The sequence below is a fragment of the Hippocampus zosterae genome, unplaced genomic scaffold, assembly GCF_025434085.1.
Source record: "Hippocampus zosterae strain Florida unplaced genomic scaffold, ASM2543408v3 HiC_scaffold_23, whole genome shotgun sequence".
NCBI lineage: Eukaryota > Metazoa > Chordata > Actinopteri > Syngnathiformes > Syngnathidae > Hippocampus > Hippocampus zosterae.
The window spans coordinates 1,273,898-1,295,769 of record NW_026262823.1 but is presented as its reverse complement, the minus strand read 5'-3'; the positions used below and the strand labels follow the sequence as shown (position 1 = coordinate 1,295,769).

General features: G+C 53.5%; 2 protein-coding genes across 2 annotated transcripts; one reads left to right on the top strand and one right to left on the bottom strand.

Annotated features, from left to right (window-relative positions):
• Positions 1 to 269: 269 nt before the first annotated feature.
• LOC127594729 (galectin-4-like) lies at positions 270 to 2,472 on the top strand. Its single transcript, XM_052056509.1, has 5 exons — positions 270 to 415; positions 1,039 to 1,343; positions 1,506 to 1,591; positions 1,680 to 1,839; positions 2,169 to 2,472. The coding sequence occupies exons 1-5, from the start codon at positions 358 to 360 to the stop codon at positions 2,316 to 2,318; spliced, it is 759 nt and encodes a 252-aa protein (XP_051912469.1). The 5' UTR covers positions 270 to 357; the 3' UTR covers positions 2,319 to 2,472.
• Positions 2,473 to 9,849: 7,377 nt separating this feature from the next.
• Positions 9,850 to 12,506, bottom strand: LOC127594732 (cystatin-B-like). The gene is made up of 3 exons (XM_052056511.1): positions 12,329 to 12,506; positions 12,129 to 12,230; positions 9,850 to 9,987 (listed from the first exon to the last, which is right to left on the bottom strand). The coding sequence occupies exons 1-3, from the start codon at positions 12,392 to 12,394 to the stop codon at positions 9,859 to 9,861; spliced, it is 297 nt and encodes a 98-aa protein (XP_051912471.1). The 5' UTR covers positions 12,395 to 12,506; the 3' UTR covers positions 9,850 to 9,858.
• Positions 12,507 to 21,872: the final 9,366 nt, after the last annotated feature.

The following is a 21,872-nucleotide window of genomic DNA, read 5'->3' as shown; positions in this document are numbered from 1 at the left end:
CTTGATGTTGCCAGCTAAAGTACAGCACGGAAGCCAGTACGTTATGTTTTCCTGGAGTCTTGCCTTCGATTTCATGATGACAACGACCGCTTTGTTTTCGGTGTACAACTTTGAAATGTGTCCTCGTAAAGCTAGCGCCCCCGCCGGCCCCCCGGAAGCGCCGCCCGTGCCCGACTTTACGATGGCCAATCACCAACCTTAAAAGTTCAGCTCTTTTCCTTTCAACTTCTGATGTTGGGGGTGCGTCCGTGTGTACATAAGTGGCGAGCTGCGCTTAAATTCTGCAGACAAACCTGTTGGCTTCATCACATCAAAGAGTAATTCCACCTGACGAGAAGGATCGCGGTACCAGTCGCCATGTCACCACTTTTGCTGTGGGCGTGTTTCATCAGCTTGTTGGCGTTTCCCGTCATGTGTGAGTGTGGATGAAAAAAAAAAATGCTTAATACCTGCGAAGAGTATGTTTCCGAGTGGATTTTTGTATTAACAGGCACTTTGATTGTGTCATACCGCAAGTGTGCATTACATATATACAGTAATTGTTGGTTACATTCAAAATGTAGTCAACATTTACAGATAAAAGCGTGAAGCCCTCAGTATTGCCTTCACTTTAAGTTGCACCATAATTTCTCAACATGGAATGGTGGTACAAGCTGCAAAGGTGAATGTTTATCAAGTCAACTGCCATTGAATTGTCTTCATTCGGGAAAGGATGCTTCTGTCCTCATGGACATATGTATCTGTGAGCTCCAAAAAAAAGGGAAGGGCAAAAGTTGAGGATAAACTGTTAAAAAAATGTGATCAAGCTTCTTGAGCAAGACGAAAGCTCAATTGATTTTACTGCTGTCCCACCATGAAAATCACATTTTAAAAAAAACAATGAATTGTCCAAACTTTGCACACATGACAGCGTTTACCTGCCATTCATCTGTTCAACTAAAAAAAAAACAAACAAAAAAAAGTTCCTTGAGTCATGAACGCTCAACGCACAATGCATGTCTTTGAATGTGTGCACTGACCCAAAATCCTTCCCCGTAGCCATGGGCTACCTTTGTCCTTCATGTCCCGTGTGTCCCTGTGACAAGTGTCCATGCCCTTCGTGTCCCCCTTGTCGTTGTCCTAAGTGTCGTTGTGCGACTTGTGCCCCTCCGACGACGTGTCCCCCTCTTCCTCCTATGACCTGTCCTCCTCTTCCTCCCATGACCACTTGTCCCAGTCTTCCTACTTGTCCTCCTCCCCAGCTGCCAACATCAGGACCAGGTAACTGGAGTGAAAACCCTTCTCTGACGCATGTGCCTGATGACATCAAAGGCTTGGGCAAACTTCTTGTGGCGCCTCATCCGGTGAGTGGGGGATTTCTGGCATGACTTCTGAAGAACGCGTTTCATATCACGAATGACGGACTTTTGCTCAGACTGAGTACAAGCATCCGGGTTTCAGCGTCTTAAACGATTCCACATCATTTGCATTTCCTTTGGTTACCCTTGAAAATTGTATTTGCGCAGCTCGGATTCAGAGTCGACCTTTTGGGGCTGCTCAGCGTTGGCAGTAACCTCGCCGTCAGAGGACGAGCCAAACCGATGGCTGAGAGGTATGTGGCCACACGCCCGACAAAGAACGATTTTACCGTGACAACATGTTTATGCGGCTTGAAGACAGCGAATGGATGAATATTGCAGGCTAATCTTCAAGCTGGCCATGGCCGACGACACGGCGCTGCACTTGGGCTTTCGCATCAACGAGAAAACGATTATGATGAGCTCTGACCTGCATGGTACTAAAAGCGTTGAGGAGAAAGAGGTGGCCTCCTTCCCCTTCCAACCCGGCCAGGATTTTGAGGTCAGAAATCATTGCATCGTTCTACGAAATCTCCATGACCGCACTATCTGGTTCCTGGTGATCTGATGGTCTTCAATTTTGGTTTTTGAGAGTTTGTCCATTTTCAATAACCACGACAACCTTGCTCTTCGTGTGCACAGACGCGGACAGACAACCAGTTGGGGTTTTTTTTGTCTCGGAAAAATGTGTGACTGGTTCATGAGTTCTTAGTCAACTGCAGCTCACCATTTTTTGGGTGTTGAGATGTTGAGATGTACAGGAAAAAGTCATTGACTGGTTCAAGCATTCTTGGCAAGCTGCGTAGCTCACCTTACTGGCATGTCATTCAGATGATCATCCAGTGTGACATCGACCGCTTCCACGTGACCGTCGATGGCACCCACCAGCTGGAGTTCATCTACAGGGATGCAAACCTGCAAAGCATCACAGCACTAAGAATGTGGCATGACGTGTTGCTGAGGGACGTCAGGCTGATGTGACGTCTCCGCCGTGACCAGATCGGAAGCCCCCAGCTGACGGACGCTTCCTGTCTGCTCGCCGTGATGTGAACAGCAGTTGAGTCGATTCTAACATGACTGCTCAGTGCTGCCAATCTCTGTGATCAGTGATGACTAATAAAGCCGCTGAAGAATATTTGCTTGGATGAAAAATTGTTTTTTCTTCAGGTATTTACTCGGAGTGGTGTGTGTGTGTGTGTGTGTGTGTGTGTGTGTGCGTCTGCGTGTGTGTGTGCGTGTGTTTGTGTGTGTGTGTGTGAGTGTGTGTGTGTGTGTGTGTGCGTGCGCGTGTGCGTGTGTAGGCGTGGGGGTCGCTGTACTGGAGCTACAAGAAATGAGGGGCCTTTGTTGCCTGAGCCACTCTGGGGTACTGGCAATTTGAAGGAAATGGCCAGATAAACCTCTTAAATACAGTTTAGAATTGTTTTTCAAAATGTGTTTTTGAAAATGTGACACTGGCTCATAGCTGACTCATATTTTCCAGGGAAGGCCACTGAGCCATTTTGAAGACAAAACCCCCACCATTAACAAATACAATGATCATGATGGCAAGCATGAGATGTGTGCCATGTTTTATAAGTTATCACGAATGTTAAGACCAGGCAAACGTGAGCGGTGGGGAAAATAAAGGCTTTGCTTTTCATTATTATGAAAACAAATTCTAGGGTGACTTCAATGTGTTGCCTCGCTATAAAAAAAAGGTGGACTCCATGTTTTAGCACGTGCCTTCTCTTGTGCTGTTACATATACCACCAGGTGTTCATAGATTCAGGTAAGACAATCTAAGGCCATTTTTTATTTTTAAAATTACAAATCAAACATTGGTTCTGTAGCCACAGCTGAAGGGTTTCCCCTCGTTTTTTGTGTTATGTTTAGACCCTAAAAAGTAGTGTTTTCTTGACACACTCCACAATACCACAGCAACAGCGCCGTGATAAAATTGCCTTGCAACATCATCAGGGCCTAAACACTCCTGAGTAAATAGGAGCTAAATATGGTCAACCTGCTTGGAGGAAAAATGTCAAAGAAGAAAACATATATGCTTTAGCCAGTAGGTGGCGATACCACTACGATGAAAAATAGGTTCATGGATTTCTTCATCCCTGGAATAAAATCAAATGCGAGACATCTTTCGACGATTTGATCGCGTGGATCAAGTGACAGCAGCTTTTGTCGTCAAGGAGACACCAACTTTTAACGTACAGTAAATTCAAAATGGTTGCCCTCTTGTTCGATTTTACATTTCAAGACCACCAAAATGTCATAAGCTGCTTTGTTTAAAATAAATAAAAACAAAATAAAATAGCGGGCTCGAGTGAGCCCAGTGTGTTTCATGGGTGTTCATGTCCACCACGGGTGTCAAAGTCAAGGCCCGGGGGCCAGATCTGGCCCGCCACATCACATCAAACACATTTTGAGCGCTGGTTTGACAGGTGCTTTTCATGCAGCGGGCTCTTTGTGGCAGCAGGAGGTGACTTGGCAGTCTTTTTATTTTGGTATATCAGTGGTGTCCAAACTGCGGCCTGAGGGCCCCTGGTGGCCGGTGACGTGATACAGTTAAGCCATTAGTGATGATGAGAATAACAATTTATCTTCAAAACACTTCAGTGAATAAAGATCATTCTATTTTAAGAGGCAACATTTGTTTCTTCCACTCAGTGCTCTCTGGCTGATTTTTAAAGACATTGCATTAATGATCCTCAGGGCACTGAAAATTTGTCAGTTTATCTTTTTTTTTATCACTGGGGTGATTGAATTTGGCTGCTGTTAAATGCAGAGCTGGATCAGTTCTGTGAGAGAGAGGGCTGTTGGCCACACCAAAAACATCAACCATTTTCCTTAGCACCTTCAACAGAAAGCTGATGAAATGAAGTCGGCACAGCAAACAATATATAATTGCTTTCGTGACTGATTTGAGCGTGTTTCAAAAATCAGTTCAGTTCGGTTCAGAAACTTTATTTATCCCCATGGGGTAATTAGGACTTAACAGGCATGCTCTGCACAAGAAACGTGAAAAACAATGACGAACATGGGATACAGTGCAAAGGGCCTTTCGGTACTCGCTGTGTGCACAGCTCCCCGAGATCTTAGTTCAGAAAGGAAACCACTATGGAGCGAGAGGGGGAAAAAAACATGCTATCCACTTCTGAGGATAATTAAAGTCTATGAGAAAAAAGACCCCATCACGTAAACAAGCGTATGACAATTACAAGTCACAAGATATAACATGTAATGAGGGGCGGATGGATGGGAGCGCGGGGGAGTGCGCCGCGGCCCGACCGGCGAGCTGCCCAGTCCATTCGAGCGCTCAGCAGAAGCAAATCAGGAATAACGAAGGCGGTGATGACAAGGGTGTGTATGCGCGTGTGATTGTCTGGTTGTGTGTGCGCATGTCAGGCCGCAGCTGCTTCTTCAAGGTCTTCTCATGGAGACAGTCCTGGCTTATCAGTCAATGGCCGAGAAGGAGGGGAGGGGGTGATGGTAGGGCACTAGCTTCCATGCGTACATTCTTCCAGAGGAAAGGTCCAGATAGCAGATGTTTTGGGAACGGCTGCCAACAATTCCAGACAGCCTTGAGTCCGTGGCCTGTGTCTCTTCAATGGCGTCGATCAGCCAAATCCACAATTTCTTTTCTGAGCGCGGATCTCACCTTCTCCAAGTTGTTCTCCATCTTGCAGTGACGCTCCAAAACTGCATCCATTTTGCGGTTAAGCTCAGTCACCGCTTGGGTCAGAGTGTTGGACATCCCCGCCGTGCCATCCATTGTTAAGTTTCGGATAGACCGAGTTTGGGGGGATACAAAAACGTAGACAAAAACAAGGTCTCTGTAGGGAAAAAGACAATTTAATGTCTCAATCGCACCGAAAATAAGGCGAGAACATAAAGCGCTGGTCCACAATAAGGACCAGGAGGCAAATTCAAACGAGTAACAAAACGTGCTTGCACAAAAGAGCAAGGAAGAGAAATAAAGACCGCAAAATACGAAAGAAAAACAATGTAACACCAGTACACGTACAAAAGCCAGATCATCAAAACAAAACATAACTTTCTCAAAAATGGGTACCGAGAACTATAACGCGAAATTTTGACGAGGTCAAAAGCCAATAAGTCAAAGAACAGCGAAGACAGCAATGCCATAGAACAATACTCCCACAACAGGTGAATGGCGGAGGAGTCCTTAAATACTGAGTCTAAAGATTACAGATTGGCAGCAGGTGTGCCAGAAAGTCTGCTCATACCACCTGCTGGCCAGACCGCAAAATCGAAACGTGACAGTACCCCCCCCCCCCCCCCCCCCCCGTCAACGGAGGCCTCCTGGTAGACCACCCGGCTTTGACGGGTGCGCTGCGTGGAAAGACCGGAGCAGGGACGGGTCTAAGATCCAGGAGCGGGGGATCCACTGCCGATCCTCTGGGCCGTAGCCCTCCCAGTCGACCAAATACTGGAACCCCTTCCCCCTGCGCCGAGAGTCCTAAATTTCTCGCACGGTGTACACCGGGTCACCGTCGACGGCTCGTGAAGGAGGAGGAGATGTGGGCGGAGGAGCCAGGGGACTGGTGGCCACTGGCTTCAACAGGGAAACATGGAAGACGGGGTGGACCTTCATAGTGGGCGGCAGTCGGAGCTTGACGGAGACGGGGCTGAGGACCGATTCCACCACGAACGGTCCAGTGAATCGAGGCCCCAACTTGGGAGATGTACCGGCTAGTCGCAGATCCTTGGTCTCCAGCCACACCTTCTGCCCCACCTGATAGCCGGGTGCTGGGCATCGGCGGCGGTCAGCGAACTACCGGTTCCGCTGAGCAGTGCGTGACGGCGCTGCTCTGGTCTCCCTCCATACGCGATGGGCCCGTCGCAGATGGAGCTGTATGGATGGGAGTTCCACCTGACCCTCCTGGGAAGGAAACAGAGGAGGTTGGTAACCATAAGCCGCCATGAAAAGAGACCGACCCGTAGCTGATGAGACGAGGGTGTTGTGGGCGTACTCCACCCAAGGCAGGTGAGCCGACGAGGGCCGATGGAGGCAAACGCAGCGCAGAGCTGCCTCCAAGTCCTGGTTCATGCCCTCCGTTTGGCCATTGGACTGCGGGTGGTAAGCAGAAGACAGACTCGCCGTCGCCCCCATGGCCTGACAGAAACGTTTCCATACCCTGCAGACGAATTGGGGACCCCGGTCCGACACAATGTCCACCGGAATCCCAGGAAGGCGGAAGACGTGTCTCACGAGAAGGTTTCCTGGGCAGAGGGCAGTTTGGACAACGTAACAAAATGGACACATTTAGAGAAGCGGTCAACTATGGTGAGTATGATTTTCCCCGGGAAGGAGGCAGGCCGGTAACAAAATCCAGGGAAATGTGGGACCATGGTCGAGACGGAGCAGGCAGCGGTTGCAGCAACCCAGCCGGTGGTTGGTGGGCCGCCTTACTGCACGCGCAGGTGGAACAGGCCTTGATATAGTCCTGTGTATCGTTGCGTAGCTCCAGCCACCAAAACCGCTGCGACACGAGGTCCAAGGTCCGGTTCACCCCTGGATGGCATGCCACCTTAGACGTATGCCCCCACTGTAACACCTCCGCGCGCAGAGGTGGGGGTACAAAAAGTCTCCCTGCCGGACAACCAGCCGGGACTTGAATTCCGTTCTGGGCCTCCTTCACCCTACATTCGATGGCCCACCTCAGTGCCCCCACAATACAATGGTCCGGAACAATGCTTTGGGGTTCGTTGCTCCTCTCCGCGGGATCATGGATACAGGAGAGTGCATCAGGACGAATGTTCTTTGAGCCAGGGCAGTAGGTGAGTGTGAAATTAAACCGAGTGAGTAGAAGCGCCCACCGTGCTTGGTGGGAGTTTAGTCTCTTGGCAGAGCGGATGAAGGCAAGGTTCTTGTGATCGGTGTACACCATGAATGGCTCTTCGGAGCCAATGTCGCCATTCCTGCAGTGATCATTAATGCATTCGAAGTTCCCTAAAGGCGTCTTGAATGCTGTCTTCCATTCATACCCCTCCCGAATTCGAACCAGATGGGAAGCGCTTCGTAAATCGAGTTTGGAGAATATGGTGGCAGATTGGAGGGGGGCGAACGCCGAATCTATCAACGGAAGTGGATACTTGTTCTTAATTGTGATTTCGTTAAGGCCCCGATAAACAACACAGGGGCGTAGCGACTTGTCTTTCTTTTCGATGAAGAACAACCGGGCCCCCAGTGGAGATTTAGACGGCCGAATGAGGCCAGCCGAGAGTGAGTTATCGATATATTCCCTCAGAGCCTCTTGTTTCGGCTGTGAGACCTGATATAATCGGGAAGTCGGGAGCGGGGCGTTGTTTATCAGGTTGACTGCGTAGTCATAGGGCCGGCAAGGACTGGGCACAGTCTTTACTAAATACTTGGCGCATATCATGGTAAATACTCGGCACATTATCCAAACAAATGACTTCTGGTGGCGCGCTACGGGTCGGCCCTCTATTTTCTGCCGCCGAACGCAAACAGTGGGTATAGCAAAATGAGCTCCGATTCTCGATCGCAGGACATTCCCAGGAAATGACAGGGTTATGTTCACGCAGCAACCCCAAAACTAAGGGAATGGATCGAGACCGCATGAGATAGAATCTTCGGTACTCGATGTGATTGCCCGATAATTTTAGTTTTACCGGCCCGGTGATTTCGTTTACTTCCGCCAAGAGTCGCCCGTCAAGATCGTGAACCCTCTTTGTTTCTCTTAAGACCTCAACTGGGCAACCCAGTTCCTTAGCTAAGTTGGGGTCTAAAAAACAACAAAAAACAAAGTCCACCAAGGCCCGAATAGTAATGACCCATAAAGGACCATAGAGAGTCCCGTCCAACTCGAGTCTTTGCGGATGTCCCGTACGGGACTCCTCCCGTCTCGACTCCCGCGACGCAATACCGGGTACAAACTCACAGTTTTCGGGGCGCCGGGACGGGTACGCCGGTGTAATGGAACAGTTGGCAACACGGTGTCCAGGTTGACCGCAGTAGAAGCAGGCCCGATCCCGAATCCCACGCTCTCTCTCCGCTGGTCCCAGGCGTCCGCCTCCCAGCTGCATGGGCTCCTCCTCTGCGTCGGCTGGGCCGGAACACGAATGACGCTCGGGTCCGGATGGTCGCCAAGACTCGTGTTCAGCTGGCCGACGACCCGCACATCGGGGTGGAAAACGGGTAGTTCCTCATTCGTCCATGCGTTCCCTATCACGCTCCCGCATGCGGTTGTCCACGACGAGGGCCAGATCGATGAGCTCCTGCAAGTTGGTGCTATCATCGCGGGTAGCCAGTTCGTTCAAAACAAAACAGTTCTTACTGATGACAATGAGAGAAGACGCGAAGAAGCTGATCACGCAGGCCATCAGCATAAGTGGCGACATGGTGACTGCTAATGCCGTCCCTTCACAAGGAGAAGAGATACACTCTGGTCAGGTGGAATTACTCTTCGATGTGATGTTAGCACGCCGGCCTCACAGTCCCGCGGTGCTGGGTTTGATTCAGTCTCTGGCCTTGCTGTGTGGGGTTTGCATGTTCTCCTCGTGCCTGCGTGGGTTTTCTTCGGGTACTCCGGTTTCCTCCCACATTCCAAAAACATGATTGAGGGTTAACGGAACACTCTAAATTGTCCTTAGGTGTGAGTGTGAGGGTCAATGGTGGTTATATGTCTACGTGTGCCCTGCGATTGGCTGGAAACCAGTTGAGGGTGTACCCAACTTACTGCCGGAAGACAGCTGGGAGAGGCTCCAGAACGCCCACAACCCTTGTGAGGATAAGCAGATTAGATGATTCTAAACACGTGAGATGTTTTGAATCATTGATGAATAAGTAATGCTCATAGCAGCTCACGATAATGGCTATAGGGCTATTCACGCTGCATTGCAAAAGTGTGTCACACACATGCTTTCACGGACCACATAAAATTGGCTTGGTTGGCTTGATCTAGGCCCCCGGCCGTGAGTTTGACACCTGTGCTCTCTTGTACATAGTTTTTGAAATGTTCTGGAAAGGGCTTTGTTCCAGATGCAGCGGTTGTGAAGGCTCTTTATATATATAATGCTGTAATTTATGGTATTCCCCTTAGCATAGCTCCATCTAGCGGATGCATAACCTAACCTCAGCCAGTATTGTAGCTCCTATTCTATGCGGCTTATAATGTGGTGCGCACTCTCTATGAAAAAAGTTTTAAAATGCTCCATTCTTTGAAAGTGTGCCTGATACAGTACCATTCAAAGATGGCATAAACTTGCTGAACAATAAACCAACAATATGAGCAAAAACTCATCGTCAGCATATATTTCCACCAAAATTAACTCTCGTAGATTTATCTCTCGTAGTGTCATTCAGATTCCTCAAATGTAGGCAGACTCACTCACCAGTTAGCTTTGCTTGACATTCCTGCTGATGATTAGACAATCGCGACGTGGAATTTCATCGTGGTAAACCAAAGTCTTTTTCTTGATGCGAGTTCTCTTTCATGGCAATTACAGGACATGAGTGCTTTAAAATAATGTCAGCCTTTGTCATTCAAAAGAACTCAATGGCATCGGCATGTGTCTTGTCCTCTTGGACGTCAGCCAGCTTCAGCACTGATCCGGCGTGTGGCAGACTTTTGAAGACGCGCATGTGGATGTGGTCATCTCCTCCCACGTGCACCTACGACCAAAGTATGAGAACGGCCACGGTTTGACACATGTAGAAACTGTAAATATATATGTGAAAATACATTATGCGGTTCATCGTAATGAAGATGTCCTGTTTGAAATGAAATCCGTAATTAATGGGGTCTTTCATAGAGGTCATATCTGAACAAGGTCCTCCGAGATAATTTATCCGATCGTCGTCAAAGTTTGCCTGATTCGTCCGAAGATGGTTATGATGAAAATATCAAAATCTTTTTATTTCGTCAGACACTGTTGCCATGGCAATGCGCTGTATCAAATGAAACATTTTCGTGTATTCGAGGGTGTGATGTTTAGATCAAACACCCAAAGTTTGAAGCTCCGCTTTGTTCAGCGGAGAGATCGGTGCTGTTGAACGGTCTGCGGCTGGATGGATATAGCTTGAGGAGCTGACGATGAGAAGAAAGGAGCGTGAGCGCGGGGCGCCGATGCGGATTTGGAACTGGGAGTCACGGCTTGGAGTTTGAAGCGGATTACGTGGGACAGGAGAAGTGAACTCATCTCTTTTCGTCAATGGACACTACAGCTTCGTGTTTGCTTTCAAAAATTAGCTTGGAGCAGACGTGTGCACATTTTCAGCATGACGTCTCTGATCCACTGGTGAAAGGACACTTTGATCATCTCCTCTTTCATCTATCACTGCTTCAGACAAAGTGTATGCAGAAAAGTGGTGAAGATTGCACGACTGTCTGTCCTATGTGTTGTGTTATGTTATTTTGACTTCAAAATGGCACCGCGAGAGTGGCTGCCTTTCCAGCAGCTCCTATATTTTGTTGTTCTACTTCTTCCTTTAATAACTTTGCTGCTGTGAATTAGGAATTTTTCTCCATTGTGAGACTAATAAAGGTTTTCTTATCTTAAAACCTCAAGGAGGACTTTGTTAGAATATGACCTCAGCACATAGACCTCACAGTGCGTTCACTTCCAGCTCCGGTCTTCCTGTGTGGGGTTTGCATGTTCTCCCGGGCCTGTGTGGGTTTTCTCTGGGTACTCCAGTTCCCTCCCACATTCCAAAAACATGCACAGCAAGCAAGCTGATTGAACACTCTAAATTGTTCTAATTGTCCCTAGGTGTGAGTGTGAGCATGGATGGTTGTCCGTCTTTGTGTGCCCTGCGATTGGCTGGAAACCAGTTCAGTGTGTGGCCCACCTGCTGCCCAAAGACGGCTGGGATAGGGTCCAGCAACCCCCCCACCCCCCACCCCCTAGTTAGGATAAAGCGGTTCGGAAATGGATGAATTATTGTATTCTGCTAGTATTCATGTTTAGTGTAAGTTGAGGGGTTCGTAGGTTTTAGATGGATTGCTCTATGTTTAGAATGGGCAAAAATGAGAGGATGGCTTCGTTTGGACACAGCTCTTTCTTTCTTTTTTTTTTTTTTTTCAACGGCTGAATCCTAACTCTCGAAGAACACTCCCCCTTCCGGTAACGACCCACCTTCCTGCTTTTCTTCATAAGAATATTTCAGGACGTATTAAACAGAGTATAATTAAGGTAACTAACTTAAAAGGATATAATGATTAAATATAAAATGATCATAATTAACAATTTAACAAAAGCTTAAATTTAGCACAACCTCCCAATTTCACTGGAATTGGGTTTGTAATAATAATAATAATAATAACAGTTCTACATAAGGCGGCCCGGTAGTCCAGTGGTTAGCACGTCGGCTTCACAGTGCAGAGGTACCGGGTTCGATTCCAGCTCCGGCCTCCCTGTGTGGAGCTTGCATGTTCTCCCCGGGCCTGCGTGGGTTTTCCCCGGGTGATCTGGATTCCTCCCACATTCCAAAAACATGCGTGGCAGGCTGATTGAACACTCTAAATTGTTCTAATTGTCCCTAGGTGTGAGTGTGAGCACGGATGGTTGTTCGTCTCTGTGTGCCCTGCGCTTGGCTGGCAACCGATTCAGGGTGTCCCCCGCCTACTGCCCGGAGGCAGCTGGGATGGGCGCCAGCACCAAAACACCCCCCCCCCCCCCCCCGCGACCCTCGTGAGGATCAAGCGGTATGGAAGATGAATGAGTTCTACATAAACAATTGGTACCTGGCAGATTGCTGCTCAGACCCAAATAATACAAATAAAATCGGAATAAAATGTGTGATGTTGTGCTTACCTTGATGAAGTAGTTGGTCCCAGCGACAACCTGTGATTTGTAAACCTTGGCGACGAAGACGTCGTACTTTTTCCGCGTTTTTTGCTCAGCTTGAGACTTTACCTGGAAATTATTAGGTTTAGTTTTCATGTTTTTCGTGTGCAACGTTTACTTTCAAAGCAGGCAACAATAAAAGTGTAGTGTCAAATTTCAATACTTACTTCGTTGCAGATTTTCTGAATATCTTCGTCGGCATTTGTGCCATCTGTAAGTCCTCTGCATATCATTTTGATGTCTATCAAACACTGTCAGAAGACTAAATTACTGTGCGTTTTTCCGGCTAAAAATTCCAGCTTTATCATGTGACGATGACTAATGGTCAGTTCCATTCACAGTACAACTTAAATGATACCTTCGATGAGTAAACCGTTACATTATTCACCCTGCCGATTCAGTAACTTTTACGTTTTAGGATTAATTATGTTTTAACATTATCTTTGTTTCGTTTTACCTCGACGAAACATGTTTGTTTTTGAACATATTTTCGTCTATAAGGCTCTCTTTTGTAAAACAGTGAAAGGTTCCAAGGTGGGGCTTTGCTACGTTGGTTGGCTTCAAACTTGAAGTCTTGAAACCTCCCACGCCTCCCCGTGATACGTGTTTGTACTAAGTTGTGACTTGTAAATATCTGTAATATTTTCAGTTATTATTTCAGCGGAAATAATAGCGCTGGAGGTACCGGGGGCGATGCCCGCCCCGGCCCGGCGGCCAAGTTAAAAAAAAAAAAAAATCCCCGTTCAGTCTCAATGGCAGGGTGCGGGCCGGCCCGGCGGCGATTGCGGCGGGCAGCAGTTCTCTTGGACAGGTTGAGAGATAAAAAAATAATAATTCCCATGCAGTCTACATGGCGGGGTGCGGGCCGGCCCGGCGGCGAGTGCGGCGGGCAGCAGGCCTCTTGGACAGGTTGAGAGATAAAAAAATAATAATTCCCGTGCAGTCTCAATGGCGGGGTGCGGGCCGGGGAATAGGCCTCTTTGCCGGGGTGAATAGTGTTGGAACACGGCCCGCGGAAATAGTAGCGGCTGGAGGTACCGGGGGCGATGCCCGCCCCGGCCCGGCGGCCAAGTTAAAAAAATAAATAATCCCCGTTCAGTCTCAATGGCAGGGTGCGGGCCGGCCCGGCGGCGATTGCGGCGGGCAGCAGGCCTCTTGGACAGGTTGAGAGATAAAAAAATAATAATTCCCATGCAGTCTCAATGGCGGGGTGCGGGCCGGGGAATAGGCCTCTTGGCCGGGGTGAATAGTGTTGGAACACGGCCCGCGGAAATAGTAGCGGCTGGAGGTACCGGGGGCGATGCCCGCCCCGGGCCGGCGGCCAAGTTAAAAAAATAAATAATCCCCGTTCAGTCTCAATGGCAGGGTGCGGGCCGGCCCGGTGGCCGAGTGTGGCCGGGGAAGAGGCCTCTTGGCCGGGGTTAATAGTGTTGGAACGCGGCCCGCGGAAATAGTAGCGTCTGAAGTTACCGGGGGCGAAGCCCGCCCCGGCCCGGCGGCCGAGTTAAAAAAAATAATAATTCCGTTCAGTCTCAATGGCGGGGTGCGGGCCGGCCCGGCGGCGATTGCGGCGGGCAGCAGGCCTCTTGGACAGGTTGAGAGATAAAAAAATAATAATTCCCATGCAGTCTCAATGGCGGGGTGCGGGCCGGCCCGGCGGCGAGTGCGGCGGGCAGCAGGCCTCTTGGACAGGTTGAGAGATAAAAAAATAATAATTCCCGTGCAGTCTCAATGGCGGGGTGCGGGCCGGCCCGGCGGACGAGTGTGGCCGGGGAAGAGGCCTCTTGACCGGGATGAATATGTTGGAACACGGCCCGCGGAAATAGTAGCGGCTGGAGGTACCGGGGGCGATGCCCGCCCCGGCCCGGCCGCCAAGTTAAAAAAATAAATAATCCCCGTTCAGTCTCAATGGCGGGGTGCGGGCCGGGGAATAGGCCTCTTGGCCGGGGTGAATAGTGTTGGAACACGGCCCGCGGAAATAGTAGCGGCTGGAGGTACCGGGGGCGATGCCCGCCCCGGGCCGGCGGCCAAGTTAAAAAAATAAATAATCCCCGTTCAGTCTCAATGGCAGGGTGCGGGCCGGCCCGGCGGCGATTGCGGCGGGCAGCAGGCCTCTTGGACAGGTTGAGACATAAAAAAATAATAATTCCCATGCAGTCTCAATGGCGGGGTGCGGGCCGGCCCGGCGGACGAGTCTGGCCGGGGAAGAGGCCTCTTGGCCGGGGTGAATATGTTGGAACGCGGCGCGCGTAAATAGAAGCGGCTGGAGATACCGGCGAAGCCCGCCCCGGCCCGGAGGCCAAGTTAAAAAAATAATAATTCCGTTCAGTCTCAATGGCGGGGTGCGGGCCGGCCCGGTGGCGATTGCGGCGGGCAGCAGGCCTCTTGGACAGGTTGAGAGATAAAAAAATAATAATTCCCATGCAGTCTCAATGGCAGGGTGCGGGCCGGCCCGGCGGACGAGTGTGGCCGGGGAAGAGGCCTCTTGGCCGGGGTGAATAGTGTTGGAACGCGGCCCGCGGAAATAGTAGCGGCTGGAGGTACCGGGGGCGAAGCCCGCCCCGGCCCGGCGGCCAAGTTAAAAAAATAAATAATCCCTTCAGTCTCAATGGCAGGGTGCGGGCCGGCCCGGTGGCCGAGTGTGGCCGGGGAAGAGGCCTCTTGGCCTTGGTTAATAGTGTTGGAACGCGGCCCGCGGAAATAGTAGCGTCTGGAGGTACCGGGGGCGAAGCCCGCCCCGGCCCGGCGGCCGAGTTAAAAAAAATAATAATTCCGTTCAGTCTCAATGGCGGGGTGCGGGCCGGCCCGGCGGCGATTGCGGCGGGCAGCAGTTCTCTTGGACAGGTTGAGAGATAAAAAAATAATAATTCCCATGCAGTCTCAATGGCGGGGTGCGGGCCGGCCCGGCGGCGAGTGCGGCGTGCAGCAGGCCTCTTGGACAGGTTGAGAGATAAAAAAATAATAATTCCCGTGCAGTCTCAATGGCGGGGTGCGGGCCGGCCCGGCGGACGAGTGTGGCCGGGGAAGAGGCCTCTTGGCCGGGGTGAATATGTTGGAACGCGGCGCGCGTAAATAGAAGCGGCTGGAGGTACCGGGGGCGATGCCCGCCCCGGCCCGGCGGCCAAGTTAAAAAAAAAAAAAATCCCCGTTCAGTCTCAATGTCAGGGTGCGGGCCGGCCCGGCGGCGATTGCGGCGGGCAGCAGGCCTCTTGGACAGGTTGAGAGATAAAAAAATAATAATTCCCATGCAGTCTCAATGGCGGGGTGCGGGCCGGGGAATAGGCCTCTTGGCCGGGGTGAATAGTGTTGGAACACGGCCCGCGGAAATAGTAGCGGCTGGAGGTACCGGGGGCGATGCCCGCCCCGGGCCGGCGGCCAAGTTAAAAAAATAAATAATCCCCGTTCAGTCTCAATGGCAGGGTGCGGGCCGGCCCGGCGGCGATTGCGGCGGGCAGCAGGCCTCTTGGACAGGTTGAGAGATAAAAAAATAATAATTCCCATGCAGTCTCAATGGCGGGGTGCGGGCCGGCCCGGCGGACGAGTTTGGCCGGGGAAGAGGCCTCTTGGCCGGGGTGAATAGTGTTGGAACGCGGCCCGCGGAAATAGTAGCGGCTGGAGGTACCGGGGGCGAAGCCCGCCCCGGCCCGGCGGCCAAGTTAAAAAAATAAATAATCCCTTCAGTCTCAATGGCAGGGTGCGGGCCGGCCCGGTGGCCGAGTGTGGCCGGGGAAGAGGCCTCTTGGCCGGGGTTAATAGTGTTGGAACGCGGCCCAAGGAAATAGTAGCGTCTGGAGGTACCGGGGTCGAAGCCCGCCCCGGCCCGGAGGCCGAATTAAAAAAAATAATAATCACCGTTCAGTCTCAATGGCGGGGTGCGGGCCGGGGAATAGGCCTCTTGGCCGGGGTGAATAGTGTTGGAACACGGCCCGCGGAAATAGTAGCGGCTGGAGGTACCGGGGGCGATGCCCGCCCCGGCCCGGCGGCCAAGTTAAAAAAATAAATAATCCCCGTTCAGTCTCAATGGCAGGGTGCGGGCCGGCCCGGCGGCGATTGCGGCGGGCAGCAGGCCTCTTGGACAGGTTGAGAGATAAAAAAATAATAATTCCCATGCAGTCTCAATGGCGTGGTGCGGGCCGGGGAATAGGCCTCTTGGCCGGGGTGAATAGTGTTGGAACACGGCCCGCGGAAATAGTAGCGGCTGGAGGTACCGGGGGCGATGCCCGCCCCGGCCCGGCGGCCAAGTTAAAAAAATAAATAATCCCCGTTCAGTCTCAATGGCAGGGTGCGGGCCGGCCCGGCGGCGATTGCGGCGGGCAGCAGTTCTCTTGGACAGGTTGAGAGATAAAAAAATAATAATTCCCATGCAGTCTCAATGGCGGGGTGCGGGCCGGCCCGGCGGCGAGTGCGGCGGGCAGCAGGCCTCTTGGACAGGTTGAGAGATAAAAAAATAATAATTCCCGTGTAGTCTCAATGGCGGGGTGCGGGCCGGCCCAGCGGCGAGTGCGGCGGGCAGCAGTTCTCTTGGACAGGTTGAGAGATAAAAAAAATAATAATTCCCATGCAGTCTCAATGGCGGGGTGCGGGCCGGGGAATAGGCCTCTTGGCCGGGGTGAATAGTGTTGGAACACGGCCCGCGGAAATAGTAGCGGCTGGAGGTACCGGGGGCGATGCCCGCCCCGGGCCGGCGGCCAAGTTAAAAAAATAAATAATCCCCGTTCAGTCTCAATGGCAGGGTGCGGGCCGGCCCGGCGGCGATTGCGGCGGGCAGCAGGCCTCTTGGACAGGTTGAGAGATAAAAAAATAATAATTCCCGTGCAGTCTCAATGGCGGGGTGCGGGCCGGCCCGGCGGACGAGTGTGGCCGGGGAAGAGGCCTCTCGGCCGGGGTGAATATGTTGGAACGCGGCGCGCGTAAATAGAAGCGGTTGGAGGTACCGGGGTCGAAGCCCGCCCCGGCCCGGAGGCCGAGTTAAAAAAAATAATAATCCCCGTTCAGTCTCAATGGCGGGGTGCGGGCCGGCCCGGCGGCGATTGCGGCGGGCAGCAGGCCTCTTGGACAGGTTGAGAGATAAAAAAATAATAATTCCCGTGCAGTCTCAATGACGGGGTGCGGGCCGGGGAATAGGCCTCTTGGCCGGGGTGAATAGTGTTGGAACACGGCCCGCGGAAATAGTAGCGGCTGGAGGTACCGGGGGCGATGCCCGCCCCGGGCCGGCGGCCAAGTTAAAAAAATAAATAATCCCCGTTCAGTCTAAATGGCAGGGTGCGGGCCGGCCCGGCGGCGATTGCGGCGGGCAGCAGGCCTCTTGGACAGGTTGAGAGATAAAAAAATAATAATTCCCGTGCAGTCTCAATGGCGGTGTGCGGGCCGGCCCGGCGGACGAGTGTGGCCGGGGAAGAGGCCTCTTGGCCGGGGTGAATATGTTGGAACGCGGCGCGCGTAAATAGAAGCGGCTGGAGGTACCGGGGGCGAAGCCCGCCCCGGCCCGGAGGCCGAGTTAAAAAAAATAATAATCCCCGTTCAGTCTCAATGGCGGGGCGCGGGCCGGCCCGGCGGCGATTGCGGCGGGCAGCAGGCCTCTTGGACAGGTTGAGAGATAAAAAAATAATAATTCCCATGCAGTCTCAATGGCGGGGTGCGGGCCGGGGAATAGGCCTCTTGGCCGGGGTGAATAGTGTTGGAACACGGCCCGCGGAAATAGTAGCGGCTGGAGGTACCGGGGGCGATGCCCGCCCCGGCCCGGCGGCCAAGTTAAAAAAAATAAATAATCCCCGTTCAGTCTCAATGGCAGGGTGCGGGCCGGCCCGGCGGCGATTGCGGCGGGCAGCAGTTCTCTTGGACAGGTTGAGAGATAAAAAAATAATAATTCCCATGCAGTCTCAATGGCGGGGTGCGGGCCGGCCCGGCGGCGAGTGCGGCGGGCAGCAGGCCTCTTGGACAGGTTGAGAGATAAAAAAATAATAATTCCCGTGCAGTCTCAATGGCGGGGTGCGGGCCGGGGTGAATAGTGTTGGAACACGGCCCGCGGAAATAGTAGCGGCTGGAGGTACCGGGGGCGATGCCCGCCCCGGCCCGGCGGCCAAGTTAAAAAAATAAATAATCCCCGTTCAGTCTCAATGGCAGGGTGCGGGCCGGCCCGGCGGCGATTGCGGCGGGCAGCAGGCCTCTTGGACAGGTTGAGAGATAAAAAAATAATAATTCCCGTGCAGTCTCAATGGCGGGGTGCGGGCCGGCCCGGCGGACGAGTGTGGCCGGGGAAGAGGCCTCTTGGCCGGGGTGAATATGTTGGAACGCGGCGCGCGTAAATAGAAGCGGCTGGAGGTACCGGGGGCGAAGCCCGCCCCGGCCCGGAGGCCGAGTTAAAAAAAATAATAATCCCCGTTCAGTCTCAATGGCGGGGTGCGGGCCGGCCCGGCGGCGATTGCAGAGGGCAGCAGGCCTCTTGGACAGGTTGAGAGATAAAAAAATAATAATTCCCATGCAGTCTCAATGGCGGGGTGCGGGCCGGGGAATAGGCCTCTTGGCCGGGGTGAATAGTGTTGGAACACGGCCCGCGGAAATAGTAGCGGCTGGAGGTACCGGGGGCGATGCCCGCCCCGGGCCGGCGGCCAAGTTAAAAAAATAAATAATCCCCGTTCAGTCTCAATGGCAGGGTGCGGGCCGGCCCGGCGGCGATTGCGGCGGGCAGCAGGCCTCTTGGACAGGCTGAGAGATAAAAAAATAATAATTCCCGTGCAGTCTCAATGGCGGGGTGCGGGCCGGCCCGGCGGACGAGTGTGGCCGGGGAAGAGGCCTCTTGGCCGGGGTGAATATGTTGGACCGCGGCGCGCGTAAATAGAAGCGGCTGGAGGTACCGGGGGCGAAGCCCGCCCCGGCCCGGAGGCCGAGTTAAAAAAAAAAATAATCCCCGTTCAGTCTCAATGGCGGGGTGCGGGCCGGCCCGGCGGCGAGTGCGGCGGGCAGCAGGCCTCTTGGACAGGTTGAGAGATAAAAAAATAATAATTCCCGTGCAGTCTCAATGGCGGGGTGCGGGCCGGGGAATAGGCCTCTTGGCCGGGGTGAATAGTGTTGGAACACGGCCCGCGGAAATAGTAGCGGCTGGAGGTACCGGGGGCGATGCCCGCCCCGGCCCGGCGGCCAAGTTAAAAAAATAAATAATCCCCGTTCAGTCTCAATGGCAGGGTGCGGGCCGGCCCGGCGGCGATTGCGGCGGGCAGCAGTTCTCTTGGACAGGTTGAGAGATAAAAAAATAATAATTCCCATGCAGTCTCAATGGCGGGGTGCGGGCCGGGGAATAGGCCTCTTGGCCGGGGTGAATAGTGTTGGAACACGGCCCGCGGAAATAGTAGCGGCTGGAGGTACCGGGGGCGATGCCCGCCCCGGCCCGGCGGCCAAGTTAAAAAAATAAATAATCCCCGTTCAGTCTCAATGGCAGGGTGCGGGCCGGCCCGGCGGCGATTGCGGCGGGCAGCAGGCCTCTTGGACAGGTTGAGAGATATAAAAATAATAATTCCCGTGCAGTCTCAATGGCGGGGTGCGGGCCGGCCCGGCGGACGAGTGTGGCCGGGGAAGAGGCCTCTCGGCCGGGGTGAATATGTTGGAACGCGGCGCGCGTAAATAGAAGCGGCTGGAGGTGCCGGGGTCGAAGCCCGCCCCGGCCCGGAGGCCGAGTTAAAAAAAATAATAATCCCCGTTCAGTCTCAATGGCGGGGTGCGGGCCGGCCCGGCGGCTAGTGCGGCGGGCAGCAGGCCTCTTGGACAGGTTGAGAGATAAAAAAATAATAATTCCCGTGCAGTCTCAATGACGGGGTGCGGGCCGGGGAATAGGCCTCTTGGCCGGAGTGAATAGTGTTGGAACACAGCCCGCGGAAATAGTAGCGGCTGGAGGTACCGGGGGCGATGCCCGCCCCGGCCCGGCGGCCAAGTTAGAAAAATAAATAATCCCCGTTCAGTCTCAATGGCAGGGTGCGGGCCGGCCCGGCGGCGATTGCGGCGGGCAGCAGGCCTCTTGGACAGGTTGAGAGATAAAAAAATAATAATTCCCATGCAGTCTCAATGGCGGGGTGCGGGCCGGGGAATAGGCCTCTTGGCCGGAGTGAATAGTGTTGGAACACAGCCCGCGGAAATAGTAGCGGCTGGAGGTACCGGGGGCGATGCCCGCCCCGGCCCGGCGGCCAAGTTAGAAAAATAAATAATCCCCGTTCAGTCTCAATGGCAGGGTGCGGGCCGGCCCGGCGGCGATTGCGGCGGGCAGCAGGCCTCTTGGACAGGTTGAGAGATAAAAAAATAATAATTCCCGTTCAGTCTCAATGGCAGGGTGCGGGCCGGCCCGGCGGCGATTGCGGCGGGCAGCAGGCCTCTTGGACAGGTTGAGAGATAAAAAAAATAATAATTCCCATGCAGTCTCAATGGCGGGGTGCGGGCCGGGGAATAGGCCTCTTGGCCGGGGTGAATATGTTGGAACGCGGCGCGCGTAAATAGAAGCGGCTGGAGGTACCGGGGGCGTAGCCCGCCCCGGCCCGGAGGCCGAGTTAAAAAAAAATAATAATCCCCGTTCAGTCTCAATGGCGGGGTGCGGGCCGGCCCGGCGGCGAGTGCGGCGGGCAGCAGGCCTCTTGGACAGGTTGAGAGATAAAAAAATAATAATTCCCGTGCAGTCTCAATGGCGGGGTGCGGGCCAGGGAATAGGCCTCTTGGCCGGGGTGAATAGTGTTGGAACACGGCCCGCGGAAATAGTAGCGGCTGGAGGTACCGGGGGCGATGCCCGCCCCGGCCCGGCGGCCAAGTTAAAAAAATAAATAATCCCCGTTCAGTCTCAATGGCAGGGTGCGGGCCGGCCCGGCGGCGATTGCGGCGGGCAGCAGGCCTCTTGGACAGGTTGAGAGATATAAAAATAATAATTCCCGTGCAGTCTCAATGGCGGGGTGCGGGCCGGCCCGGCGGACGAGTGTGGCCGGGGAAGAGGCCTCTTGGCCGGGCTGAATATGTTGGAACGCGGCGCGCGTAAATAGAAGCGGCTGGAGGTACCGGGGGCGAAGCCCGCCCCGGCCCTGAGGCCGAGTTAAAAAAAATAATAATCCCCGTTCAGTCTCAATGGCGGGGTGCGGGCCGGCCCGGCGGCGAGTGCGGCGGGCAGCAGGCCTCTTGGACAGGTTGAGAGATAAAAAAATAATAATTCCCGTGCAGTCTCAATGGCGGGGTGCGGGCCGGCCCGGCGGACGAGTGTGGCCGGGGAAGAGGCCTCTTGGCCGGGGTGAATATGTTGGAACGCGGCGCGCGTAAATAGAAGCGGCTGGAGGTACCGTGGGCGAAGCCCGCCCCGGCCCGGAGGCCGAGTTAAAAAAAATAAAAAATCCCCGTTCAGTCTCAATGGCGGGGTGCGGGCCGGCCCGGCGGCGAGTGCGGCGGGCAGCAGGCCTCTTGGACAGGTTGAGAGATAAAAAAATAATAATTCCCGTGCAGTCTCAATGGCGGGGTGCGGGCCGGCCCGGCGGACGAGTGTGGCCGGGGAAGAGGCCTCTTGGCCGGGGTGAATATGTTGGAACGCGGCGCGCGTAAATAGAAGCGGCTGGAGGTACCGGGGGCGAAGCCCGCCCCGGCCCGGAGGCCGAGTTAAAAAAAATAATAATCCCGTTCAGTCTCAATGGCGGGGTGCGGGCCGGCCCGGCGGCGAGTGCGGCGGGCAGCAGGCCTCTTGGACAGGTTGAGAGA

What these genes read in the sequence shown, in the direction of transcription:
- LOC127594729 (XM_052056509.1), top strand. Translation starts at nt 358, where the DNA reads ATGTCACCACTTTTGCTGTGGGCGTGTTTCATCAGCTTGTTGGCGTTT. An exon ending in GTTGGCGTTTCCCGTCATGT is followed by an intron (nt 416 to 1,038) that starts GTGAGTGTGGAT and finishes CCTTCCCCGTAG; the next exon opens with CCATGGGCTACCTTTGTCCT. An exon ending in TTCTTGTGGCGCCTCATCCG is followed by an intron (nt 1,344 to 1,505) that starts GTGAGTGGGGGA and finishes GTATTTGCGCAG; the next exon opens with CTCGGATTCAGAGTCGACCT.
- LOC127594732 (XM_052056511.1), bottom strand. Translation starts at nt 12,394, where the DNA reads ATGATATGCAGAGGACTTACAGATGGCACAAATGCCGACGAAGATATT. An exon ending in TTCAGAAAATCTGCAACGAA is followed by an intron (nt 12,231 to 12,328) that starts GTAAGTATTGAA and finishes AATAATTTCCAG; the next exon opens with GTAAAGTCTCAAGCTGAGCA. An exon ending in GGACCAACTACTTCATCAAG is followed by an intron (nt 9,988 to 12,128) that starts GTAAGCACAACA and finishes CTTTGGTCGTAG; the next exon opens with GTGCACGTGGGAGGAGATGA.